The 27,734-nt window shown below is 39.1% G+C and overlaps 1 protein-coding gene and 1 long non-coding RNA gene across 3 annotated transcripts in view; one reads left to right on the forward strand and one right to left on the reverse strand.

Annotated features, from left to right (window-relative positions):
• The window catches only part of THSD7A (thrombospondin type 1 domain containing 7A), a 360,671-nt gene that overhangs the window by 208,274 nt on the left and 124,663 nt on the right, over nucleotides 1–27,734 (forward strand). The window contains exons 5-6 of the mRNA XM_056800585.1: nucleotides 7,305–7,460; nucleotides 10,033–10,245. Of these exons, the coding sequence (XP_056656563.1) occupies nucleotides 7,305–7,460; nucleotides 10,033–10,245 (369 nt within the window). The remainder of the gene's footprint in view (nucleotides 1–7,304; nucleotides 7,461–10,032; nucleotides 10,246–27,734) is intronic.
• Nucleotides 4,182–6,877, reverse strand: LOC103095490 (uncharacterized). Of its 2 annotated transcripts, none has more exons than XR_473791.2 (4): nucleotides 6,347–6,877; nucleotides 6,114–6,248; nucleotides 5,779–6,003; nucleotides 4,182–4,633 (listed from the first exon to the last, which is right to left on the reverse strand). It is a non-coding gene; the product is annotated as an uncharacterized LOC103095490 (long non-coding RNA). The 2 variants fall into 2 exon arrangements; XR_473792.2 differs by having other exon boundaries at nucleotides 6,340–6,877.

Below are 27,734 nucleotides of genomic sequence, written 5' to 3' on the forward strand. Positions count from 1 at the left end.
AAAATCCATTCTATACACCTATTTTGAAAAGCTTAGATTTTAATGGACAATTCTAGAAGATAAATAGAAAGGCAGAAGTAAAGTAATGAGCATTTGTTATGTGCCAGGCACTGGACTAAGCATTGGGAATGCAAATAAGGGCAAAAGAAAGTCCTTCTCTCAAGGAGCTCAGTTTAAAGGGAAAGGGAGAGTTGGGACCACAGGCAAGCAACCATGTACAAATAGCTAGAAAGGACAATTAGGGAGAATCCCAGAAGGGAGGCATTAGCATTAATGGGACTGTGGAATTTCTCCTTGTAGAAGGGGTAAGGAGGGTAACTGAGACTTCAATGAATCCAATAGGCTGAGATGAGCAGGAATAGCATGGAGGGACTGCATAGGGAGGCAGCAGTGAGAAGTGATGGAGTATGTCTTGAAAATTTTTCTCTTTATTCTATTCCGATACAAATTTACACATAAGTTTTCCAAAGTGATATGATTCATGTTGCCTCCCTCCCCTCTTCCCTCCATGCTCCCAGAGTTGACAAGCAATTCCACTGAGTTATACATGTATTATCACTCAAAACCTATTTCCATATTATTCATTTTTGTAAATGAATAATCTTAGAAAACCAAAACCCTAAAACATATACCCAAATAAACAAGCGATAAATCGTCTGTTTTCATCTGCATTTCTACAAAGAGGCACTTGGGTCTTAAAATCCCCTCATTTTTTCTAACTGGATGACAGTAGAGTTCAAGTTACAAAATCATAATTAATCTTTGTCACTTGATAATTACCTATTCGAAGAATGAAAAAATAGTGATGAATCATAGGTGGAAGAGAATTTGAGAGGTCATTTCATCTAAACTGTATCAAAACAATTAATTCCTCCACAATATGCCCACTAGAGCCATTATCCCTCCACTTACAGACCTTCGGTGACAAGAAACTCTACCAAATGAGACAATCCAGTTCCTTTTGAAAAATTCTTATTGTTGGGAAGTTGTTGTTTTTTTTCTTATGCTAAAATATACTTCCTTCAATTTGCTTCCAATTCCACCTACCAAAGAAAAACAATAATTCTAACACTTTTGAAAACCCTTCAAACTCTTGAAGACAGCTAATGAGACCTCCCTACATTTTCTCTTTTTCAAGCTAAGCAGCTCTTGTCCCTTCAACCCAGCCTCATTAGTTACATCCTCCAATTTCTTCAAATTCCTGGGCATCATGTTTAAGCCATTCTTCCAGTTTTCAAGTTCCTTCCTCCCATCTGGTGCCCAGAACTGAGCATGATCCTTTGGCTTCCCATAACCTGACTAGAGATGGATCCAATAAGACCAGACCCTCCCTTTTTCTGGGCCAACAGAAATTGGCCCATCCTAGAATCCCAACCACTTTGTTAGCTTCCCCGTCACACATATTGAGCTTAACAGTCATTAAGAAGTATTAAAATTAGAAGCCATTAAAATCCCTGACATGTTTCAGACAAACTACTATTTTGAAAGCTCTCACCAACTCCTGACAAGCAAAGCTTGGTTTTTACCCCACTTGAAAATTAAAAAAATAAACAAATAAAAATATACTAGAATTCCTGGAATAGGACTATTTCAGAGATTAACCTCTAGTGACACCCTCCATTAAGAACCATTCAGAAAGGAGTTTTACGAATGAATGATATGTGCAACGCCACTGTTCCACTCCCCTGAAGTCTTCATTTCCAATTTTGACTTCATGACTTTTTGTTGTTGAGACGTTGCCATTCTCAGGGTTCTGATTTTGTGTTTTTGCATTTTATTTCCTACATCTTCTATGTGATTAAATTTTCACTAAAACTTTAAAAAAAGATGTAATTCCTTTGTAGTTTAGACCAGTGTAAAAATATACATCCATTAATGCTGTTATCCAATCTCATTAAATAGCACCTTCTATACTCTAAAATATAAATAAAATAAAATAAATAAATAAATAACATAAAATAAATAAAATAAATAAAATAAAATAAATAAAATAGCGTGCCTTCTATACTCTAAAAAGGAGAAAGGAACCACTCAGAGTATATAATCCAGCTGTGCCCTCCTAACTCTGTCCTTTGGTATATATATATATATATATATATATATATATATATATATATATATATATATATACCAAAGTTATAGTTAGGAGTTAGGAGTATAGGAGAGTTAGGAGGGCACAGCTGGTTCCTGACCATATTTGAAGAGTCAAGTTTCATGGAGTTAGAGCCCAAAGAAGTATGATGAAGACACAGCCCTGTGCTTGTCTTCTGTGAGGTGTAATGTGCCTCCTATCTGCTGGTGAATTGCTTGAATCAATGTCACCTGTTTGAATAAAATGCAAAAATCAAACCCCAAAAAGGAAAGAATCCAAAAGAAATAAACACTCTAGCTGTCTGCCTTGGTTTACTTGATTTGTGAGAGAAATATAGGTACTTTCAAATTAAAATATGACAAAGTTTACTAGAATATACAATGAAACAACAGGTAAAGGTATTTAAAAAAGAACCACTGAAAGAATTGATATTTTAATTTTCACATATGAATCTTAAGGCAGTTCCTATTCAATCTGATTCTTCCTATTCAAAGAAAATTTTAAAAAATTTAAAATTATAAATTTTATAAATTTATATAAATAAAATTATATATTATATATTAAAATTATCAAAAATAAATATAAATTAAAATTTTTAAAAATACTGCCAGGGACCCCTAACATACATAAGCCCAAGCAAGGAGGGAAGCATTCAGAAGGTAATGCCAGGTAGATAATTGTTACCTAAGCACTAAAGGAGCTACTAAATATATTTAAGCAGAGGAATGGTCAGATCTATGTTTCAGAAATATTCATTTCACATTGGTATAAAGAATATATTACAGGGGACTTTAAAACAACTAGGAGGCCATTGCAATAGCCCAAGCAAGAGGAGATGGGGATCTGAACTCCTGTCTTTAGCAGGGAGGCAATAGATACAGTAGATGTTGAAGAGGTAAGATCAGTAAGATTTGGCAGCTGAACAGATATGGAAATAGTGAGAGAGGGAGGATAATTGATTGCTGAAAACCTTGGAATAGAGAACTTTGAATCAAGCAATAGTGTTGGGAACCCTTTTAATGATGTTGTGAAAGGAATCAAAGTAAGAACGTAAAGCTAATCATCTAGAAGTTTGGTTATGAAGGGGAAAATTATATAATACTATCCTCATGAAATGATATAGAAAAGAAAAGGTATTTCATTATATTTATTATTACATTATATTTTATTATATTTATTAAATTATTATATATTATGTTAGAGTGTTATATTTATATTACATTGTTGAGAAAAGGGATATTATTAAGTGAGGAAAATTACTAATAGTAAGATAAAAGCAAGTCAAGGCAATCAAGAGGTTCCACCTCGCACCCAGAAATCTGACAAAGATTACAAAAGGTAGGTAGTTTTAGAGGATTATGGAATGGTAGGCACTGATGCACTGTTGGTGGAACTGCAAAAAAATTCCACCATTGTGAGAACCAATTAACAATTTTGCAAAGAGAGTACCTAAATTATTCATACCCTTTGACCTAGAGATCCCACTAATAAGCAAATGATTCAATGAGGTCAGAGATAGAAATAAACTTCCAAATACACATGAAAATATTTTCTGTGACACTTTTGTGTTAACCAAGGATTTTAAGGAAAATAGATGTCTACCATTTGGAGAATGACTAAATAAATTGTGCACATGAATGTATGTAAGATTAAGTTATAGAAAACAATGAATGTGAAGAATTCAAGGAAGCCTGGGAAGAGTTCAGTGAACTGACACAAAGTGTAGTGAACAGAACCTGCAAAACAACATATATAACTATGACATGGTGAATGGTTATAGAATAAACAATAAAACTCCAGAATATTGTGTAATTATAATGCCCTCCATTGGTTTTAAAGAAGAGATGACTGTCCCTTCTTTGCAGAGATGGGACCATGGATACAAACATATATTGTCAGTCTCAGTTGCATCAATTGATTTTAATCAACTTCTTTTTTTCTCTTCTTAAAATATTTCCTACAATGGGCTAGATGGGAGAGAGGAGAGGAGATAGATAGAGATAAACAGATACAGACATATCTGCATATACACATATTTCAAAGTCAGAGTGGTTTTATAACCAAAATTTTTCACAACATTTTGAAGTTTATCACAACATTTTGAAGTTTAGAGGAAAGACCTTGGCACATTTTTAGGCAGTAAGAAAGTTTCCAGGAAGTGATGAGGGTTTGAAGATAGGAGCAAGATCTCAAAAGAGTCAGAATTCAAAGATTTCAGTAGGGTCTTGGCAAGAGTAAGGGTCACATCCTTGACAATGGACTTTGATGCCCTATATGGCCAAGATTCAGGCAGTTTTCAGTAGACCCCAAAACAAAGACATACCCAAGAGTGTGCAATGCAAGTGAAACCCCCTGAAGGACAACAGACTTCTCCACCAAAAAGAGAAGAATTCTCCTGCTCCCTCGGGTGCCTTGGCTTCCTTGAGCTATAAAAAGGTCCGGTCACAAAGAGACTGTGCTCAGTGTGGTGAAGACTCCAGGTCTTTCAGAATGTTAGCTCTCTCCTTCCTTGTTTCCTTCCATGAATGCATCATCTTCTCACTGTTGGGAAAGTCATAAAATGAATCATTCTCGGTTTTGGCTGAGATGAAAATACACATTAGAAACAATCCTGTTTAACGTAAGTAGAATATTCACTGTGGTTTGTACAACACAAGTTATAGAAGTACAGTCGTGTTTGTTTTCACTGCAGTAGAGAGACATAATTAAAATGTTCCTGGGAGGAAAATAGGAAAACAAATCTGGTAAGCCTCCGAAACAACTAATTTGGGCATTTAAAAGCAGTGAACAGAAGCATTCAGCAACTCATACACGTGTGCCTAGCTAGGAGAAACAGAAGTGCCATTGATGAAGATGGAGGCAGTTCGGATATAGGAGGCGAGGGGGGAGAAAGAGCATGTATCTGGAGGCTGGAGGCCAGTGTTGGATGGGTGACTCCTGACTGGACCATGGTGCCTTCACAGATCAGATGGCTGGAGCTTCCATACCTGCCATCATCACTAGAGTGGAATCTGTGTGAGCAAAAATAAACAAAATCTCATCGTGATAACTGAACATCTCTAATGACCAGCACTGACTACCCTCTGATTCCATGCCAGGAAGCCTTTATGAGGCACCTACTGGATAGTGTTGCATTCTCTGCCTTCACTGTGTTTATCACAACATCAGTGGGGATGAATGGTTTTGGACTTTGGTGATTTCAAACCTTCTAAAGAAATAAGATACTAAGCCAGGACTCTCACACAGACCCTCCTTACCGCTCTCCTACACCATTAGAATGACTATATATGGTATGTGTTTTATAAATGATATAATCTATATGCGTGCATATGCATGAAATATTCCCAGGATTTATACTGAATTTATATATGCAAACAGGAAATTGATCATGGATAGATAATAGATGAATGGACTGCATATTGCTCATTTGTATAGAGTTATGGGTATTTTATCCCCCCATTTGACTGTGAGCTTCCTGAGGACAGAGATGACTTTTCCCTTCCATCGATATTTGCCTCGTGACTTGGTGCATGGTCAGTGATTGGTATATATTGATGAACTATTGTCAGGAATAGTTTGAGCCCAGCTGTGTCTTCTCCAGACATTTCAACTCATTCTTGATTTGGCTATAACACAAAGGCAAACTTATCTGTTTGATGCTTCCAACTAAGAATGCAACTCCTAACCTCAGGTCTTTGCTCAAGTTGCTTGGCATGAGCTGGCTTTTAGGTTATCCCTTTGAGTGCTGAGTTCTAATTCCAGAGCAGTCATGAGAGTGCAAACTCAGCCTCCATGGGGCTTACTGTAATGCAATCCCCTACTACAACAAGCTGCACTCCTTCTTCCTCTCTGCCTCGTAGAATCCCTGGCTTCCATCAATGCTTCCTCAAATGCTAATGGAAATCTTCCCCCTTTTAAAGAAGGTAACATGTAAACAGCTTATAAACCTTTATCTTCTATTTAAATGCCACCCAGTGTTCTTATGGTTATCATTCCCTCAAATTATCTTGAATTTACTTACATTACTAAAATGTTATCCCATTGAGGGCAGGAATCAATACTTTTTTCTCTGTATCCTTTCGATCCAGGGCCAAGTAGTGTGCTTAACCATTGCTTCTTGAAGTACATTGCATCCATGACACTGTGCATTCAAGCCCTGAGTACAAGATTTGACACTCATTTACACACACATTCAGACAGACCCATGTCCCACACTTGTGCAAAGATACATGAATATGCAGACACACCAACTACCTGCTTCCCCCTGTAGAACCAATGAGGAGGAAGACTGCTCTGGAATTACTTCCTGGGGCAGGCAAGCATCCATCCAAGGGACTCTTTCTCACCAGCTGTGATCTCCTAGGAGTAGTTTCATCTTCTTTCATCTACCTGAAGCTTCCTCACTGGGCATGAGCCAAGGCATCTGGAAGGAACTGGACAGGAAATCCTGACCCCTGTAGTTCTATAGTCTGGGCAGGAAGGCTGCACTTGGAGAGGAAGAAATGGTAGGAAAAGAAGAAAACAGGGACATGAGGTAGAAATTAGGGCAAGGAAACTGTGGGCAGCAAAGCATTCACTCATCTCTGTTGCTTCTCTTATTGGTACCATCCTTGTCTCCAGTGGCCTTGGGCCAAGCTACATATTCAACTTTAATGAAATTCTTGTGGTCACCAAAATGGAGTTTGGTGTCCTCTGGAAAGCAGAAGAGACTTCAGTGAGGAACCATTCAACTACTCCCAGAGACATTTCCCCTCCATAAAGATGTCTCCTAGAATTGAGCACAACTTTTCCAGGCTGAGCAGTGGGTCTATGACCTCCTTAGTCCTAGGAGCTATGCCTGTCATAATGCAGTCCCCCATGAGACTACATTGGTGGCTGCCATGGCGTTTTGGTAACCCACCCTGAGCTTGAAGTTCCCTCAAAACCTCCAACCATTTCCACACACATTATTATCAAGCCACGTCTCTAACCTACGCTTATGGGCTTGCTTTTCAAACTCACGTATAAGATGTTACATTTTCCTCTGTTGAATTTGATCTGATCAGAATCATTCCAGTGCCCAAGCCTATTATGGTCATCTGTGAAATGGAAAGAGATCCAGGACACTGATTAGATGTCCTCCTCCTTTGTGTTGGAAATGATGGCATGGAATAAGGCAGATGTTCACAGTCCTTCTCTGGAGAATTACATTGTTTTTCATTTTCCCCTACAGCTTCCAAGCCAGTAGACTGGAAACTCTGCACAGGGCCCATCCCAAACACCACTCAGCTGTGCCATATCCCCTGCCCTGTTGAGTGTACAGTGTCAGCGTGGTCAGCCTGGGGACCTTGTACCTTTGAAAACTGTAATGACCAGCAGGGCAAGAAAGGTATGTATGTGGCTCCCAAGCACTCATCAAGCTTCTGCAATGGAATGTGCTAGTTTAATCTTTAGGCCTTCTGTCCCCTGGGCTCAGCACAGTGACTGATACGTGATGAGCACAGAATACATGATTGTTGAATCAAATTCATTAACATCCCGGACCATGAATTAAGAAGAAGTTGTCATGAATGGAGGAAGCTCGTGTTATAGGATGGCCTTCCACTGAACGATAAAGGATGACATTGGTGCTTCTAATATGCCTCCCTCCTACTGTGTAATGAGTCATCCACACCTTTCCCCAGGAGAGCACACTCTCCTGAGAATTGGGGCCCCGTTTTTCATTTGGCACCTTCAGTCCTGGGCACAGGGCCTTGGACACAAGAGCTGCTGAATCAGTGTCTGTAGAACTGAACTAACGATAAAGAGGACAGGCACGTGACGATGGAGCTCCTGATACTATCCCTGAGGGAGCCAGAGACTCATCTCTTCCAAGTGTTTCTTCCTTCTTGTGGGAAGATGTCCCAGTAGATATGACAGGAGTTTGGGAATCCACGAGTACTACCAAAAGTGGTCCTTAGTATGCAAATAGGAGTTAAAGTCCTTGGTGAAAAAAATCACTAGCTGAGTTTACATTACCAATTTGGAATTCAGTTTCTCCTCCACCTCCCCTATTCAGGGCACAACTTACACTCCCCCCCACCCCCCCGCCCCCCAAAATAGGTTTCTGAGCAGTTAGAAAAGCTGGCCCACTTTATTCAGAGCATCGTGTCTTAGACATTTGCTCAGAACCTACTTTCATTTCACACATATCCGAGCAAAAGTTGGCCAGCCACCTGTCTGTGCTATGTTAGCATGAGGATTCCTTCCATGGATGGTTTGGAGCAGATGGCCAGGGAGAGCCTTTCCACTTCTCAAAATCTGTACATTTTCCTTACCTTGCTAGGCAGTTCCTGAGCCTACAGAAAACTGAAATTAATATTTAGAAGGAGAGAACAGAGATTATGTAGCCTATCGGGGTGAGAATTGGCAGTCAGACAGCCAGAGCGGAGACAGACGAAATATTGAAGATGTTAAAGAAAATGGAGGGAAAAAAGATCTGTAGTCTGGTGTGCACTGACATTGGCGATATCTCATTGCATCTACCAGAAGAATCTCTGAAAGCTTTTCCATTGCTGCTCTTAGATTCAGTCAGGCCAGAGAATGAGTTGGATTCCATTATCCTATTCCTGAGGAGACCCCTGAACATCTTTGGTCAACGTCTTCCACAGATGTAGGTCTATTGAGATCAGCTACTCCGGTAAGGGAGAGGACTAAGGAAGGGCCAGTTCCTTGTGCACCTCAAGATCCCTTGACTAAAGAAGCAATTGAGGGTCTCAGACCAATCATTGAATCCCTAATCCGACGAGGGATCCCGATACCTTCCTTCTCTGATTTGACTGCCCCTATTCTTCAATCAAAAAGCCAAAGTGAGACCAGAATGGCAAATGTGTAGATTGTGTAACATAGGATTTAAGAGCAGTCAATGATTACGTAATCAAGATCCATCCTGCTGTACCAAGCCCAGCGGCTCTCATTTCTTCCCTCCCAAGCCAGGCAAGATATGTCACGGTGGCAGATTTATGCGCAGCTTTTTTCTCGATTCCAATTCACAGGACTAAATAAAGCTAATCCTGTACAACAGGTGCCATCAGAGATCAAACAAGCATCTCTGCACGTTTCCATAGATACGGCTGGCCTCACTGTATTAGACACAATGATATGTTTGGTATGAGTCACTGAGAGAAGATTAAAGCATGATCAGTGTACTCTGAGACAGGACCTGTGTCACATTTTAGAGAGATTTCTTTTCAAAGAGTTAAAATTTAAAATACCTTTGGTACTCGGTGTTGAGAAAACCTGTCGTTACCCAGAAAATTCTGGTGTCCAAGGTGATGCCACTAAGGCTGATGGTACGTGATGTCCGCCCTGGCCCCAAGATCAGTGGGTGTCAGTTGTACATTTTGTCCATGTAGGAACACCAATGACTTCACAAGGGCACAGGAAGTGATTTCGCCATGGTGCCTGCACTGTCTCTAAGACCGAAATGCATGCTAGAGAGGTAGACGTGCATGGCAGCTTCATATTCAGAGCCCGAGTGAAGAAAGCCTGGATCTACGTTTATTATAGTGGAGAATGATCAAGTCAAAATCTCTCCGAGTCAATCTTGCCCATTTGTAAGACAGAAATAAGATTCTCCCCACCGGAGAGAAAGTGTTGCCTAGTACATAGAGAGCATGTTTTAGGGCCAGGAAGAGAGACCTGTGTTCAAATAGCGTCTCTCATTGCTCTGGAAAACTCTGAGCCTATCAATGGCCTGAGTAGTCGTTTTGGTAGAGGGAGGGATCTCATTGGGGAGTTTCCTGTGCCGGGGAAGTCAGCCAGTCTAGCCCTTCACTGTCCTCCCTTGGATTTGATGAGATCTTTTGCTCTGGGAACCAGAATAGGCACTTCCTTGTTGCCATAGATGACCTCACCTCCTGGAGCTGGCCATTGGACTAGACCATACACTGACGGAACCTTTCCCTTCCCAAATATTTCAGGCTTTAAACTGAGGAAGCGGAGGATCACTAACGAGCCTACTGGAGGATCTGGAGCGAGTAGTAACTGTCCTCACCTGCTGGAAGCCATCCCCTGTGAAGAGCCATCCTGCTACGACTGGAAGGCAGTGAGGCTTGGAGACTGCGAGCCAGACAATGGAAAGCAGTGTGGTCCTGGAAGCCAAGTACAGGAGGTGGTCTGCATCAACAGTGATGGTAAGAGCACGTTATCTCATTAGAATACCACTGAAAAACATGGCGGTCCCTGGGCGCAGTGTGGAGGACGGAGGGAGGTGCATCCAGCTCTCAGAAGCAGATGTGCTCATCTTGGTCCTGCTTCATATTTTAAAATCAGCCTTCTGATTGCACTGGTACTAGAAACTGTCTGAAGAAAGGCCCTTCAGCCAAGCAGGAGTTCCAAGGGACTTCTTCCCTAGGATCTCACACTCAGTATGTGTCCATCTTTCCCTAGCACCAGGGTTTCTTTTTAAAATTAATTAGTTAATTACAAAAAATTGAATTTAATAAGTTTTTCAAAATTGTGACCCAAATTATTTCCCTCTCTACCTTCCCTCCCCACTCCTGGAGCTGGCAAGCAATTTGATCGGGATTATACATGTATTAACATGCAAAAATATTCCATATTGTTCATTTTCGTAAGAGAATATTCACATAAACCAAAACCCCCAAACAAAAAGCCAAATAAACTAGTGCACGTGTGTAGGCTTTCATCTGCTTTCTGACTCCAACAGGTCTTTCTCTGGGGATGGATAGCATCCTTTGTGATAAGTCCTTCAGAATTGTCCTGGGTCACTGTACTGTCTGTCACAGCTGATGATTCCACAGCATTACTGTTACTGTTCACAAAGTTTTCCTAGTTTTGCTTATTTCATTCTGAATCAGTTCATGTAGGTCTTTCCATTTCTTTTTAAAATAATCCTGGTCAACATTCCTTATAGCACAGTAGTATTTCATTGCCACCGTAAACCACAATTTGTCCAGCCATTCCCCAGCGGATGGGCGTCTCTTCAGTTTCCATTTCTTTGCCACCACAAAGAGAGCAGCCATAAATATTTTTGATTAAGTGAATCCTTTCATCTTTTGGGATACAGACTGAATAGTGATATTACTGGGTGAAAGAGTGTCCATTCTCTTATAGCCTTTTAGGCATAGCTCCAATTGCCCTTCAGAATGGTTAGATCAGTATGCAATTACACTCGTGATGCATCAATGTCCCAATTTTGCTAGATCCCCTCCAACATTTATCAATTTCCGTTATTGTCATATTGGCCAATCTGATAGGTGTGAGGGGCTACCTTAGAGTTGCTTTAGGTGGTGCCTTCGAGTTGTTTTAATAAGCATTTCTCTAATCAAGAGTGGTTTAGAACATTTTTTCATATAATTATTGATAGCTTTTATTTCTTCATCTCAAAACATAACCTTTGACCTTTTGTCAATCGGGGAATGACTTGTATTCTTATAAATTTGACTTAGTTCTTTAACATTTGAGAAATGAGATTTTTATCAGAAAAAAAATGTTATAAATTTTTTTTCTGCAGTTTATTGTTTCCCTCCTAATCTAGGTCACATTTAACACAGTCAAAATTATTCATTTATGTCTTGTAATGTTCTCTGTCTCTTGTTTGATCATAAACTCTTCCCTTCTCTATAGATCTGACAGGTAAACTATTCTATATTCTCCTAATTTACTTAAGATATTATGATTTATGTCTAAATCATATGCCGATTTTGACCTTATCTTGATATAAAGTATGAGATATTGATCCATACCTAATTTTTGCCATGTTGTTTTCCAATTTTCCCAGAAATTTTTGTCAAATATTGAGTTCTAATCCCCAAAGCTGGGATCTTTGGGTTTATCAGAGACTGTCTTGCTGAGGTCATTTACCCCTAATCTATTCCATTGATTCACTATTTCTTAGCCAGTACCAGATCTTTTGATGATTACTACTTTATAGTACAGTTTAAGATCTGGTACTGGTACGCCACCTTCCTTCACATTTTTTTCATTAATTCCTCTGATATTCTTGATCTTTTGTTCTTACAGATAGATTTGTTATTAATTTTTCTTGTTCTATAAAATTGGGTTTTATTGTAGTTTTATTGGTATGGCATTGTATAAGAAACTTAAATTAGATAGGATTATCATTTTATTATATTGGCTCAACCTACTCATGGGCAATTAATGTTTTTCCAATTGTTTAGTTGTAAATTTATTCTTGTGAAAATTATTTTTTAATTTTGTTCAAGAAATTCCTGTGTTTGTCTTGGCAAGTGGATTGTCAAGTATTTTATATTGCCTAGAGTGATTTTAAATGGAATTTTTCTTTAAAATTCTTGCTCATGGATTTTGTTGGAAATATATAGAAATGCTAATAATTTATGAATGTTTATTTATATCCTGCAACTTTGATGAGGTTATTATTTCAACTAGTTTTTTTTAACTTTATTCTCTAGGGTCTCTAAGTATACCATCATATCATCTGCAAAGAGTGATGTACTTCCTCATTGCCTACTTTAATTATTTCTTTTTTCTCTTATTGCTAAAGCTAACATTTCTAGGACAATATTAAATAATAGTGGTGACGATGGGCATTCTTGCTTTACTCCTGATCTTATTGGGAAGGTTTCTAATTTATCCTTATAACAAATAATACTTGCGGATAATTTGAGTTAGATATTACTTATTATTCTCTAAGCTTTCTTGTGTTTTTAATAGGCATGGGTGGTGTATTTTTCAAAGGCTTTTTCTGCATCTATTAAGATAATTGTGTGATTTCTGTTGGTTTGGTTATTGATATGGTTAATTGTGCTGATAGTTTTCCAAATATTAAACCAGGTATAAATCCCACCTGGTCATAATGAATGATCCTTGTAATATATTTTTGTAGTCTTTTTGCTAGTATTTCATTTAAGATTTTTGCATCAATATTCATCAAGGAAATTGGGCTATAATTTTCTTTCTCTGTTTTTGGTCTTCCTGGCTTAGGCATCAGCACCATATTTGTGTCATAAAAATCATTTGGTGGGTCTCCTTCTTTGCTTATTTTGTCAAATCATCACATTGGGATTAATTGTTCATTAAATGATTCACTTGTGAATACATCTAGCCCTGGGGATTTTTTTTCTTAGAGAGTTCATTGATGGCTTATTCAATTTCTTTTTCTGAGATGAGATTTTTTTTATATCTCTTATTTCCTCTTTTGTTAATCTGGGTAATTTATATTTTCATAAATATTCATCTATTTCAGTTACATTGTCAAATTTATTGTCATGTAATTTGGCAAAATAGCTCCCAATTATTACTTTATTTTTTATTAAATCCTTACCTCCCATCTTAGAATCAATAATGTATATTGGTTCCAAGGCAGAAGAGTAGTAAGGGCTAGGTAATGGGGGTTAAGTGACTTGCCCAGGGTCACACAGTTAGGAAATGTCCGAGGCCACATTTCAACCTAGAAATTCCCATCTCTAGGCATGGATCACAATCCACTGCGCTACCCAGATGCCCCCTACTTTAATTTCTTCTTCACCAGGGGTGAATTCACCGATTTCATTTTTCATATTGGTAATTTTATTCTCTTCTTTTTTAAATCAGATTAACCAAATGTTCTATACATTTTATTTGTTTTTTCATAAACACCAACTCCTAGTACTATTTATTAATTTAATAGTTCTTACTTTCAATTTTATTAATTTCTCCTTTGATTTTCAGGATTTCCAACTTAGACTTTAATTGAAGACTTTTAACTTGTTCATTCTTTTTCTAGTTTTTTTAGTTGCATGCCCAATTCATTGATTGGCTTTTTCTCTATTTTGTTGTCATAAGCATTGAAATATAAGTTTAAAATTAATATTCACTAACTCCAAGTATTATATTTTATAAGATTTATTAATAATTACTTGAAGTGGAGGAAATAAAATGAGAAAAATAAAGCCTGAGTGAAGAGAAATTTTCCCTACCACAGTAGTGGGATAAGAACAAAGAGAGGGTGGTGTTACAGAAACTTTATCTCCAAAACATAAGGACATAATGTGAGGACAAAAGTGGGATTCTGGGAAACAGAGTCCTGGGGTACAAAATTCTAATTACACAATATCCCCTGTGATTCCAATGGATAATGAACATGTAGAAATCTCCCAGATTTACATGCCTAGTTTCTCCATGTAGTCAGTACACATAACCAACTTAAAAGACCTTTAACTAGAGGTCCATACAATATTTCAATTTCTAAGAAGAAATTATAGTAATTTACGATCAAAGGGAAATAAAAGAGAAAAAAGAACAAAACCAATGATTGCTAGATGCATTGACAAAAAACCCCCAAACAATTAGAGGGCAGTCCCCTTTGGCATAAGAGTGTGCATTCAAAATAAATGCATTCAACCCCTCACAGTTCAAATCACCACATCTCAATGTTCACTCTGGTTCTTTTGGTGCCGTGTGTGGTTTCTGCAGGCATCTTCATGGTGCCTTCTCCTAATAGTTCACTTTCTTGATTCAAGGAGGTAGTAAGTTTCTTTTTCTAAAATTACTGTCAAAAGTATTTAAACTTTGCATTATCACCCCTGAGGAGAGTATTAACAAACACGTGGATCACCATGGGATACATGGTTGAGTTATGAGGTTCATGATTCAATCAAAAGTCATGATTCAGTCAAAAGAAATAAAAAACATAAAAAATTCAGAGAGAAAAAGCAACTTCTGGATGTAATATAAAATATCAAAATCTTATGTGTAAAAATTCTAAGTAAGGAAAAATAAACCTATAACAAATCCTTGAATCAGGGCCCAATTAGAGTGATTTATGTCCCAGAAGCCTATAGTAGCAATTATGCACTTACCCAATCAGCAGCCAGGACTATAGAAAATTGCCACATTTATAAGAGACAGAAAAGGGACTAGATTTTAGCATAAAATGGGAAGTAGCATTACCTGATCTGATTTTACCTTTGCTCTCAGGAATAGGGGAACCAAAATGGCAGCCAATCTAAGGTACTTGGTAGAAGTCTGAATCTGGCACAAGGAAATCCTGTAAGCAGCCGATTTCTTGAACCCCAAAATAAGATCAAATCCCCTGTCTTGCAACAGAATCTCATCAATTCCACAAGGATTGGTTGGTCTCTTTGACCTTGTGCTCCTAGCCACTGTTCAGGTTAACTTTGGACTCCTTGGCACTGTGCAGTGGCTCTTTAGTGATCCCTTCTCATGGAATCAGACACAACCATTAATCAAAGTCCCATAATATTTAACAATCAATGGCAGGTTTCCATAATCTAAAGCTTTTGGGTATGCATTGACATTAGGGCTAATGGACATTTTAAACTTATCCTAGTGCAAATTTAAAAAAAAACTGCTTCAAGTAGAAAAAATAAAACTCAAATACTCTATTGCACATGCAAGAAGAAAAACAATAATAAAATTTTTAAAAAGTAAAAGTATATAGTTCACAATCAGTGAAAAAGTGCCAGCCAAATAGAGGCAGAAAACAAAGGTTTCTCACCCCAAAATGAGATCCATTTCCCTTTTTAACTTGACCATGATCCAGAGTGTGAGTGCAAATGATTTTCACTAAATAACAGCTTTATAAAACAGTAGTACAACAGCTAATTCACATTCAAAGAAGTACCATAATCCCCAAAATCATAATAGCATTTTAAATAGCCATTTAATGACAATAGCAAATAAACTCTCTATTATTATTATTCACATGAGTCTATAGCCATTTCCTGTGTGACATTAAAAAAAAACTATGAAGGTCATAGATACTTGTGAAAAGGTCTACAGATCTATCCAGTCTTTCAACTTTGACAAAGATATTTCTAACAAAGTCTATTATTGCCATCATTCCAAAATGTGGCAGGAGAGCCCATAAAAAATCAAACCTCTGTACTGCTTATGAAACCTTTTGGGTCGAAAATGTCACCAAGAATCTAGATCACTCTGGTGGAAGAGTAGAGTAAGCTGAAGAGTTACAAACATAAAAAACCATCCAGAAGCTACTAGGAATCATGGGAAATGCTCCCTCTCAGGGGCCATTCAGGGGTACCACACCCCCTAGGAAAACCTTTCTACCTTCTAGATGAGATTATAACCCATCACGGGGTAACCAAATCCTTTGGGAAATCTCCCTCCTCTGGCATGAGACTGTAACAGCCATAAAAGGCATGTCTTTATATGTCCCATCCATTACAATGTGGAGGTGAGAACTACAATATTGAAAATCACTTCAAATGTCTCATCCATTACATTTTTATAAATACGAAGGTGGGGAATGCAATAGTGCTATTGCACTTCACCTCCACTACTAAAAGGCTCTTTACCTCTTGTTATAGACAATTCAAAGGCAGGCAAATGATCAGTCAGAGGTAGTGGTGCTCCTAGCTATCTGAAAATTACTTCTGAAGACCCCTTAAAATCAATTGAGATTTTTTAGCTCATTAAGTTCTCCAAATGTTGTATACAGGTTGTAACAAGTTTGACGAAGTGCATCCATCATCTCTATGTGACAATTAACAAAGGCACAGAAGTCCATGAAGGCAACATGTGACCTCAATGGATCTGGTGAAAAACCCAGCATCCATAAGGACCAAAGCCTATGGTTTTGTCACAGAAAAGAATTTGTCCAAATTGTTTATGAACTTTTAAAATTGTATTTTCTTCAGCCCAGTCATAGAGGAAGGGTACAAATGAAGTCAATGTAACAGAACATATAGCTGATGGCCAAAATACATTAGTTGAAAATGGCTTAGTGTAACAGAAGATATTAGATTAGATCAATATGTGAACTTAAAAAACAGAATTAAATCTTAAAACAAACAATAAGAAAATAAAATTTATGTGATAGGATACAGGCACTGAATTCAAGAGCCTTTTTCTTCAATTCCAATAGCTACATTACAGACTTCTTCACTATTTGGAGAGGAACAAAACTAAGAGTTAACAATGAATCTGAAAAGGCATAAAAATTCATCTCTCAACTCTTTAAGATTCCTCTTCCTCCCAAGTATCGTTGTTCATCTAGATTCCTTTGGTCACATTTCTCGGGTTCTCCATATCTGCACTGGGCATAGTGTGGACAAACCTCATATTGGATATGTTGCAGAGCCTGGGCAGGCCAAAATAGCAAAGGAGTGTAGGGAGATGAATCTCCCTCCTGAATCTCAGCATTACTCAAGCTATCAACTGTAAGGTATCCAATCATTACAAGAACCCCCAGGAACAGCAGAAAGAAAAGACATCCTAAAGCTGTAAGCTGCGTGAGCTCAGTAAGACTCTCCAGAAACAGGATCTGTTTGAGATAAGCAGGAAACTGGGCCATGCTTGCAATCTCTACTTCCTCTCCATAGACGGCACTACCCTAGAATGCACTGCTTAGGTGTAAAAGCTTCATAAGGAATATTTGGGAGAAGAGTTCCATCCCTTCTCTGCCACAGGGTTAAAACCAGTGGCACTGTAATGCTTCAGTCCACACCCCCACAACCAGGAGCATGGAAGCCCTCCTGGGTTAGCCAGGCTGGATTTAGGGTGGATAGCATGAATTGGCTGCTACATGCTGTGTTCCCTGGCTGAAAAGTGGCTAGTGCAGGCTTGAGACCCACATAAGTGTAGGGGGTGGGTAGCCCAATAGGATTTGGATCTTATCCTTCCAGCAGGAAAAACAAAGTGCTTCTAAATGGCTCTTGAACCCTCAGGCAATTGGGCACAGACTGCAGTAGCTTGCAGACAGCAGAAGAGGCAAAAAGTGGCTTTTCCTTTTTGACCAAGAGCCCCAAGATGGGGCAGCTGGCAAAAAAAAAAACAGTATGGTGAAAAGCATCTCATCAGCAGGAGCAAAATTTATCTGCTCCCTATCCTTTACTCAAAGGCTTTCTTTAAAAAAAATTGAGAATTATTTTTCCAGCTTTGCTGGTTGCCAGAAATGTAAGATTAAAATTAATATCCAATAACTCTACTTATGTTTTATTAATAATTACTTGAAGTAGAGGAAATAAAATGACAAAAGTAAAGCCTAGGTGAAGAGAAATTTTCTCAACTGTCATAGCTGGAGAAGAGCCAAAAGGGGGCAAGGCTATAGAAACTTTATCTCCAAAATGTAAGAATGTAACATGAGGATGAAAGTGGGATTCTGGGAAATGGAATCCTGGGGTACAACATTCTAATTACACACAATGATATAAAATTTCCCCTAAGTATTTCTTTAGCTATATTCCATTATTTTGATAGACTGTTTTCTCATTGACATTCTTCTTAATGAAATCATTTATTGTTTCTATAATTTGTTCTTTGACCCACCTCTTTTGATTAATTAGATTAGTTTCCAATTGTTTTAATTTAGCTTTCCATGAACCCTTATTGACTATAATTTTTACTGCATTTTGATATAAAACAGTTTCATTTATTATTTCTTCTTTTCTTCATTTGGTGGTAAAGTTTTTGTGACCTACTTCATGGTCAATTTTTGTAAATGTACCATGTGGTATTGAAAAGAAGGTATATTCCTTTTTTCTTCAGATATCTATTAAATCTAACTTTTCTAAAATTTTGCTCACTTCCTTTACTTCTTTCTTGTTTATTTTTGTTAGATTAATCTAGTTCTGATAGGGAAATGTTGAAAACCCCCACTAGAATAATTTTACTATCTATTTCCTCCTTAAGCCCCCTAGTTTGTCCTTTAAAATTTTGTAGGCATTACTACTAAGTTGGTATATGTTAAATACTGATATTACTTCAATGTCTATTCTACCTTTTATCAAAATGTAATTGCCTTCCTCATTTCATTTGATCAGATCTCTTTTTGCTTTAGATTTGTCTGAGATCATGATTGCTACTCCAGCTTTTTTGTCACAGTTGAAGCCCAGTGGATTGTGCTCCATCCCCTTACCTTTACAAGGTTTATGTCTACCTGCCTCAAATGTTTTTCTTGTAAACAAAATATCACAGTATTCTGTTTTTTTAATCCACTCTACTATCCACTTCCATTTTATATAAATTCATTCCTTTTACTTTCACAGTAATGATTACTGTGTATTTCCATCCATCTTCTTTTTCCCTTTTAATCCTGCACTTTCTCCTTTCACTCTGTGTTTTGCTTTTAATCACTCCCCTTACATTCCCCCTTCTGTCAAGTCTAGCAAATACCAGCTCTACAGAATCAGTTAGGGTCCCAAAAAGGCAGCAAGGAAAATGACAGACACAATTGGGGATCAGGAGAGCTAAAGGCACTGATAGCAACTAGAAGTACTTTATTGAAAGTTACATCTTTTATATGGGGAGAAAGCAAGCTGGGGATTTTGTACAAGTTTCCACTTACACAATGAAGTGGTATAATGTAATCTAGTTTACCCCCATCAAATCTACACAGTCATTACCATAGATCATAAATCAACATGTAACAACCTAGCTTAGATTCCCAAGGAAAGAGGCATATATTAGTGATTTTTGTGGGTACATTGGATACAGAGGGGTTAGAGCTTGAGGACACATGCCTCAGGCTGAAAAAGTGAGATATGTGGTAATCTTCAGCTGCCTGATGGCTCAATAGGGGTTCAGGCATTTGCCTTCCATGTCTCCATAGTTTTGCTTCAATGGAGTCTCAGGCTTTTTGCCTCCCATCAGGTTGTCCCCACACCCCTCCCTATATTATCATCTTTCTTATTCCCCTTCTACTACTCTATAGGGTAAAATGAGATTATTTTATACTCCAATGAATCTGGTTATTATTCCTTCTCTGAGCCAATTCCAATAAAAGTAAGGTTTAAGTATTGCCTATCACCACCTGCATCCTCCCTCTTCCACTGATATCTTTTTTGTTGTTCCTGTACCTCTTTATGTGATATATTTACCAGATTTTACTTCTCTTCCCATTTCTCTCAGTACAATCTTCTTTCTTACCCCTTGATACTTTTGTATATCATCTTAAACAGTTTATTACCATACTTTCTGTCTAGTTATACTTCTTCTAACTGCTATTATAATGACAAAATTTTTTAAAGTTTTAAATATCTTTCTATGTTAAGTCATTTAAATTTTCTCTTTGTTATTTACCTTTTTATGCTTCTCTTGGATATTGTATTTGAACATCAGATTGTCTGTTTAGGACTGATCTTTTCATCAAGAATGCTTGGAAATATTCTTTCTTTTATTCAATGACCTTTCCCCCCCGAAATAGTCAGTTTTGATGGGTAGGGGATTCTTTGTTTTAAACTCAGTTCCCTTGCCTTCCAGAATTAATTATTTTAAGCCTTCTGATCCTTCAGTTTAAAAGCTGCCAGATCCTGTGTAATCTTGAACAGAGCTCCATGATATTTAAATTGTTTCTTTCTGCCTATTTGTTCATCTTGTTTTGAGAGCTCTTCAAAAATTGGCTATAATATTCCTGAGAGTTATCATTTGGGGATTTAATCTAGAAGAAGTGATCTATGGAATAATTCAATTTCTATTTTACATTCTTGTTAAAATATATCAGAACAGTTTTCTTTGATAATTTCTTGTAATGTGATGCCTAGGCTTTTTTTTTTTAATCATGACTTTCAAGAAGAGCAATAATTCTTAAATTGCTCCTTCCTGGATCTGTTTTTCAGGTCAGTGACTTTTTTAATGAAATATTTCATATTTTCTTCTTTTTCATTCCTTTGATTTTATTTTATTTTTTTCTTGACATCCAATGAAGTCATTAGATTCTATTTATCCAATTCTAATTTTTTTAAATGATTTTCTTCCATGACCTCTTGAAATTCCTTTTCCATTTGGTCAGTTCTGATTTTCATGTAACTCTTTTATTCATTGGATTTTTGTGACTCTTTTGATACTTGAACAATTTTACTTTTTAAAGTTATTTTCTTTTTGCATTACTTTCATTTATTTTCCCCATTTTCTTCCACCTCTCTTATTTGATTTTTGAATCCCTTTTTGATCTCTTCCAGTGCCTGAGACCAGTTCCCAATTTTTTAAAAATTTTGCTTGTGACTACTTTGATCTCATCGTCACCTATTAAGTCTGTGCTTTGTTCTTCTTTGTCACCAAAGACATGTTCTATAGTTAGATATTTCTTTTGCTGTTTGTTCATTTACTTGCCTTTTTTTACTTTTACTTCTATCTAGATGGTTGAATCTGTTCTCAGGGTAGAGGAGGCACTTTCTTAAACTTTACTTCTTCCATTCTGATGCCCACAACTCTAGTTCTGATTCTCTGCAGATTTCATTTATTCCAAGGTGGCACAATGGCCAGAGGGCTGGGTGCTCTAAGAGCTGCTGATTAAGTCTCCTCCAGGAGCCACTGATGGCTGGCAGAATCCAGAGTGCTATGAGTTATTTTGCCTAGGGCCTTCACCACAGGATTGAATGGGCCAAATGATAAGGAGGTCAGGGTCTCACTGCAGGTTTGTGCCTGGGCTTGGGACTTCAAGGAGTAGGCATGGCATGCTCTGATGCTGGCCTAGGCAGGATTCCTGGGTCTTGAAATGGCGTGTGCCCAGGCTTGGAATATGGCGTAGCAGGTGGGGGTGTGCCGCCTGCCCTTTTCTGTACACAATTTTACTTCCACTTTCCCCTTCTTCCACAAAAACATGCCCTCTCTGCCTCCTTTCCAAACTGCCCATCACAGAAGAGCCACTTCACTCAGTCCCTTTGTTGACTCTGTGACTCCAGTTGTTTTGAGGCACTACTTCATGGTTGGTTTCAGAGGATTCTCAGAGTAATTCCAGCTTTCACTGCCAGAGTTGGCAAACCTTTTCTGAGTTTGAATGCCCAAAGGGTAAATTCAAGTTGTCTTTGAGTCTTCGCAATACCCAAGAGACTTGAGGGAAGATGTACTTGCTTTGGGTGGCTGGACACAGGGGCCAGGCATGCAAAAAATATCATCAGGCACTGGGAAGAGGGGGAATGGAGAATCTCTCCAAGTGTTGTCTTTATTGTGTGCCACATCTTCACTAAAGCTGTACTAAATTGTCATCTTGGCTCCACTCCACTCCTCCAGAATTATGCTTTCTCTCCAGCTTCATTCTACAAATCATTCTGGCTTTTTCCCTTCTGGTACAGTTGTGTAACAGTGCCAGTATAGATGCCAATTCCCTGATAATTTGCCTCAATACCCTGCCGTGGCATCCAGCATCTAAAAATGATCTTGACACAAACCTTAGTTTGAGCAGGTATTAGGGTAGGGGGTTGGGTCTTTTCTTGATGGCCCCTGGAAATTGGTGATTGTTACTGGGGGAGGGGGGCAATTTACATAGCAGATCCCTTGTAAGAACAGGAATGAGCTCATTCCCTTATTCCTGATTTGTCTTTGATGGTGCCACATTTGGCACAGTGATTGGCTCATAGTAGGCAATGAATGATTGGTTGGTTGATAGATTGACTGTTTTGGCCCCTCTCCCTTGGCGTATGATTCTTTCATTCCTTCTCCCAGGATCTGAACTGCCCTAGGAAGCCCTCCATAGCTGCTATGATCTCCCAGTCTCTTAGAATCTGAAATCTCTCCTCTAGGACTCTGAACTATCTTTGGAAGATAGTTCCAAACCTTAAATCATAGGAGAGAATTTTGGATGTGGCCTAGTTGGGCTCCAACAGGGTGTCCTCCAGATATCCAGAAACACCATAGACGGAATGATTCATAACAATAACAATAATCATAGTAATAATAATAAACCATATTCTGCTTTGTGATTTGTACAACATTATACACATTTGCTGATTCATTTGATTCTCACAGCGACTCTGTGGGGTAGATGCTCTTATTATCCCCATCTATAGGTGAGGAATCTGAGGCACAAAGAGGTTGAGTGACTTATCCAAGGGCAGGCAGCTAGGCAGTATCTAAAGCAGGACTGAGACTCAAGCCTTCCTGACTCCTGGTCCAGTACTTTCTCCTCTTCAAGAGAACTAGATGGGGTTGATATCAGTTTTGGCTTTGAGATGATCTAACTCTGGGCCAGTGAGTGAGTTACTTCCCATCTCTAGGTCTCCTTTCTTTCTCCGTGTTTCAAAGGAGGAAGTTGAGTTTGGCTGCCTCTGCAGTCCTTTCCTGCTTTGGAATCCTTGGATCTCATGGATACTAGAGCAGCATGGTCAGACAACTGGGCCCTGGGGCACGATGAGGAGGCCTGTTTGGAGGCGAAGCAGAAACATTCAGGGCTCCCTCAGGGATACTGGAACATCTGGTAACTGTCATCCTTGCTCCCTTCCTATTTGCTTTCAGTGAACACAATTGTTTCCTCCTGTGGCTCACAGGAAGGGTTCCGAGAAGAAAACTGTCCTCTGGGGTAGGAAAGAAAGTGTTGTTAGGGGGAAATTTTTACCTTTAGGCATCACAACTCTTCGATCTCTTGTGCTGGGCCCAAGCTACACATGGTAAGCCTTAAATGAAATGCAAGCCAGCCCATGTTTCAGCGTTGTAGGAAGAGAAGGAAATGGCAGATGCTGTGATTGAGTGATGGATATTAGCTTTCCCACCCTCACTGGAGGACTATTATCAAGGCTTCTGATGCATCGGTCCCAGAGCCAGGGACTGGCATGGAAAGACACCAAGCTCAGGAGCCAGAGAGAGATCTACAGCTTACCCATCATGCCCCCTGTTCTCAAGAGCTCCCTGGTGCTGAATCATGCCCAGCCAGCCTGTTTCTGAGTTAGGTTCATCCAAAATAGAGCCGCTACTTCCCTGTACTGAGAAAAAGGCAACATGGGACACGGTTCACTTTCAATTTCCTTAGAAAATCAAGTCACATAGTAAAGAAGACAATGAGTTGGTTGTCAGAACCCAGGGTTCAAATCCCAGCTTTGCTCATTGCTGTATTCATCCGTTGCAGGTGAGTCCCTTCCCTTTCTTCAGGCCTCAGTTTCCTCCTCTGTAAAATGAGAGAAGATCTCTAGGATCCTGTCCAGCTTTGTAGCCATTAACTAAATTATAAAAAGGAAGAGGAATCTCTTTGTTTGGTTTTATTTTCCCTCCAAAAAAATGAATGAATCTGGGTGTATGTTGTAAGAAGGAAAAAAGAGAAATGGTCTGTAAACATATATTCCAATGTGTATACCTGTTTGTGCAGAAGATTGTTGGGAGAAAAAACAGTCAGGACTCTGTTCCTTCTCTACTAAGCCCCCCCCCTTTTATTTGTAAAAACAAGCCTCCTCTGGTAGGGTGGAAAGGGATTGGAATTGGGAAACCTGCACTCTAATCTTGGCTCTACTTGCTAGCTGTGTGCCATAGGCCAAATTGCCCGACCTCCTTGAGCCTCAGTTTCTACAACTGTCAAATGAGGAGGTGGACTGAATGGCCTCAAAGGTCTCTTAGAGCTCTAAAACCCATGACCTTGTGGCCAAGAGCACTGAAGAGTGTTTAAGGAGACGGCCCAAGTGGAACCATAAATTCTATCCCAGAATCCCCACCCATCACCCTAAGGGTGGGGACATGTAACATTTGGGATAGCCTTCGCTTGTTTTCCATAATTGCTCCACACACTCAGCTTTGTACATGTAGGGCACGTAGCTCACCTGCCTCACCCTCAGCATGGCCTCACTTCAGGCTTCAAGGAGTTGTGATTTCATCCATGTAAGGGTATCCCAACAGCAGATTGCAAGCCCTCCGTGCCTTGACATGAAGCTCTTCGAGTTGCTCAGCCAGTCAAGGCTGGGCTTGACTTGTCAAATGGACAATGATAGAGTCTACATGGTTGGCATCTTGTAGAAAGTAGCAACTTCGGAGAAGAACACTGAAGCATTTTGACTCTCTTGACACACAGAATCCCACTTCTCGTCCTCAGGCACATCTCAGGATGGGAATTGCTGTCTCCCTTCTCTCTCCTCACATCTGTCTCTTTCTCTCTCTCTCTTTCACACACACACACACACACACACACACACACACACACACACTTTTCCACTTTTGAAACCGTGTACAATTCTCTCCAATATTTGGATCAATTCATGGAGGATTCATTTTGAGAAAAGGAAAATGTTTGTGACTTGAGAGAAATCTGGGGATCTTCTCAGGCAGAACCCTTAACCCCAGTGTAAATGGGCACACAGTTCAGGAGCCAATTGTAAGACCATAAATACCTTTCGTCCTCCAGGCTGAGAGAGAGGGGTTGGAGGGGGGGAGTGGGGAAGGGGTCACCTAATAAGAGATTAGCAGCTGCACCAAATGGTGCTCTGTAATTAAATCAGGCAGAGGGAATTGGAGTTGATTACTTCTGCAGACTCTTCCCAATACGAATGCCTGAGCTGGGGCTATAGATTTTGTTTTGTAATTGAATTGAGACTCAACTGTGGAACTAAGGAATTAGGGCATCTGCCTGCTTTTGGTTTATGGAGTAAACAGGAAGGCAAGCTGTTCACCTCCCCCAAATCCTTACATCTTCCAAACCTGGGTGTTAATTAATCCAATAAAACTCAGGAAATATTCTAACCAAATGCCTTTGTTTCATTTCCCCAAAATGATTGTCCCGAATTTTAGCACTCATACTCCCAGAGACTTTTGGGTCAAAGATTGAGGGCATGAATTGAGGCGTTACACAAACAACGAGGCCAGCCCAAGATCACCCATGCTATTTAGCACCTTGGGTTTTTTGGCACCCTTTTAATCCCCACATGAACATGAGGCAAACTGGGGGGTTTCATTCCATGACTGCTGAAGACCCATTTCTTTAGCTGTCCTAGCAAAAGGGCAAATCCTCCAGAATCTTGAGGCCAGAATAGAGGCCAAGCATCTCCTGACTTCCTCCAATGATACACGTCTTAGACATTTATAGATAGTCTTAGACATTTATATATATCATATAAACTCATCCCAGTTTAGATTTCATCTGCAGGACAAGGTATACTTGAGCTCCCAGAACTACAAAGTCAAGATGCTATTGTCTTCCTGTGACTTTCTGGGACCAGTCCCAGAATGCTCAGAGGAAAAGAGCTGACAGTCACCCAAAGCCTAAATCAATTTCCTCAGAGTCTGCACGAAATCTCCATGGTTTGTGATGGAGACGAAAATGTGGTATGAAGGACTAGCTAAGTGCCCTTTCATCTAGAGACAAGGTCTCCTAGAACATACAATGCAGAAGGTATGGAACAACCACATAGAATCATTCGTGATGTAGACATTTTATGAAACATTATGTCACCTGGAACATGATCTACTTAGAGCAAAAGGCAGTCCGTGATCTCAAAGCTAATGCAACCAAATTCCTCGTAGAAATGTACGCCTATTTGACGTCCCTTACCAAGCACAAACAGATGCTTTCTTGGCCACCAACTATTTACCCAGTCCTTTGTCTCTGCCCTGAACACATCTAGGTCCCTCACAGGGCAAAAAAAAAGGTTTTTAATGCAATTAAACATGCCTTATCCCCAGAGCCAGCAATCAAGCCAGAGAAGCAGAGAGACAATAGACTCTCTCCCCACTCACTTATCTACATCTTGGCCTTGTCATACCTGTTTCTCACTAAAGCCTCCTCCCTTCTCCCAGACTTCTCATACACAAGGAAGGGGAAAGGGAAGGAACAGAGGGGGGACAGGGATAAAAAGGAAGGGAAGGGTCTCTCTCTGTGCCTGAGAGCGACTGGTCCTCTGCTATTACTGATTATGCTGCTGTCCCGAATCAGTAGGGAATAAATGAAAATAAGCAGGACCAGTCAGAGGTAACATGGAGGTTATCAAAAGTTCTAGGGGATTATAAGGGAGGGAAAGGAAATTTCTCTTCATATCAGTCTTTTTCAACCTTGAAATCAAGGACTGTTTTGTTCTTTCTTTTGGCTTCCCAGCATCTCAGATGGTGCCTGGCACATGGAAAACTTAGCTGTTGAATTCACACTAATCACAGTCATTCATTGAGAGGCAGCTCAGTGGCACAGTAGACTGAGTGATAGAGTAAGAAAGAATTGACTTCAAATTGTGCCTCAGTCATTTACCAGCTGTGTGATCCTGGACAAGTCTCTATATGGATAAAATAGACCAGACAAAAGCAGGGTAATATGGCTGCAGAAGTGGTGGAATGGGCAGATTCAAAGACTTTTCATTAATTGTTCCATGTCAACTTGGAAGAAGATGGCAAAAGGAGTGCTTCTGAGATCTGCGCTTGGCCTCAGGCTATTTCACATTTTTTCTTTGACTCAGAAAAAGGCAGAAATGGCATACTCATGATCATCTTGTTTATAAAATGAAGAGGGTAAGCTAATACATACAATATCAGGGGTAGGAATGAGAAAGATCTTGATGACTTACAATAGATACAAAGCCAATCCTAGACTTGGACTTTAGAAAGTGTAATGCATGAGGGATATAGCTCTCTATATAGGGAATTGTTCTAAAATAAATGATTTTGGAGGTATAGTGAATCACAAGCTCAATATGAAAGAGTAGTAGTATGACAGCCAAGAAAGAAGACATATTTAGGAGCAGCAGAGTGTTCAAGCCTAGAAGGGACAGATCTGGATCATAGGTCCTTCTGCCTCTAAGTCAAGCCTATGAGATCTGGGGACTTTAGCTTTGGACGTGATATTTTAGAAGGACGTTGTTAATTTGGAAAAAGATCGAGAGGTAGCCAGTTGAGTTAATATGGGGAAACTCAAAGGCAATTCCATATAAAGAATTGTAAAAGAAAGGAGAGCTATTTCCCTTGCAGAAGAAAAGGTTTCGTGTGGGAGAGGGGCTATCATGGCTACCTTTAAAATTTGAGACATTTAGTATATGGAAGAGAG

The sequence above is a fragment of the Monodelphis domestica genome, chromosome 5 (genome assembly GCF_027887165.1).
Source record: "Monodelphis domestica isolate mMonDom1 chromosome 5, mMonDom1.pri, whole genome shotgun sequence".
NCBI lineage: Eukaryota > Metazoa > Chordata > Mammalia > Didelphimorphia > Didelphidae > Monodelphis > Monodelphis domestica.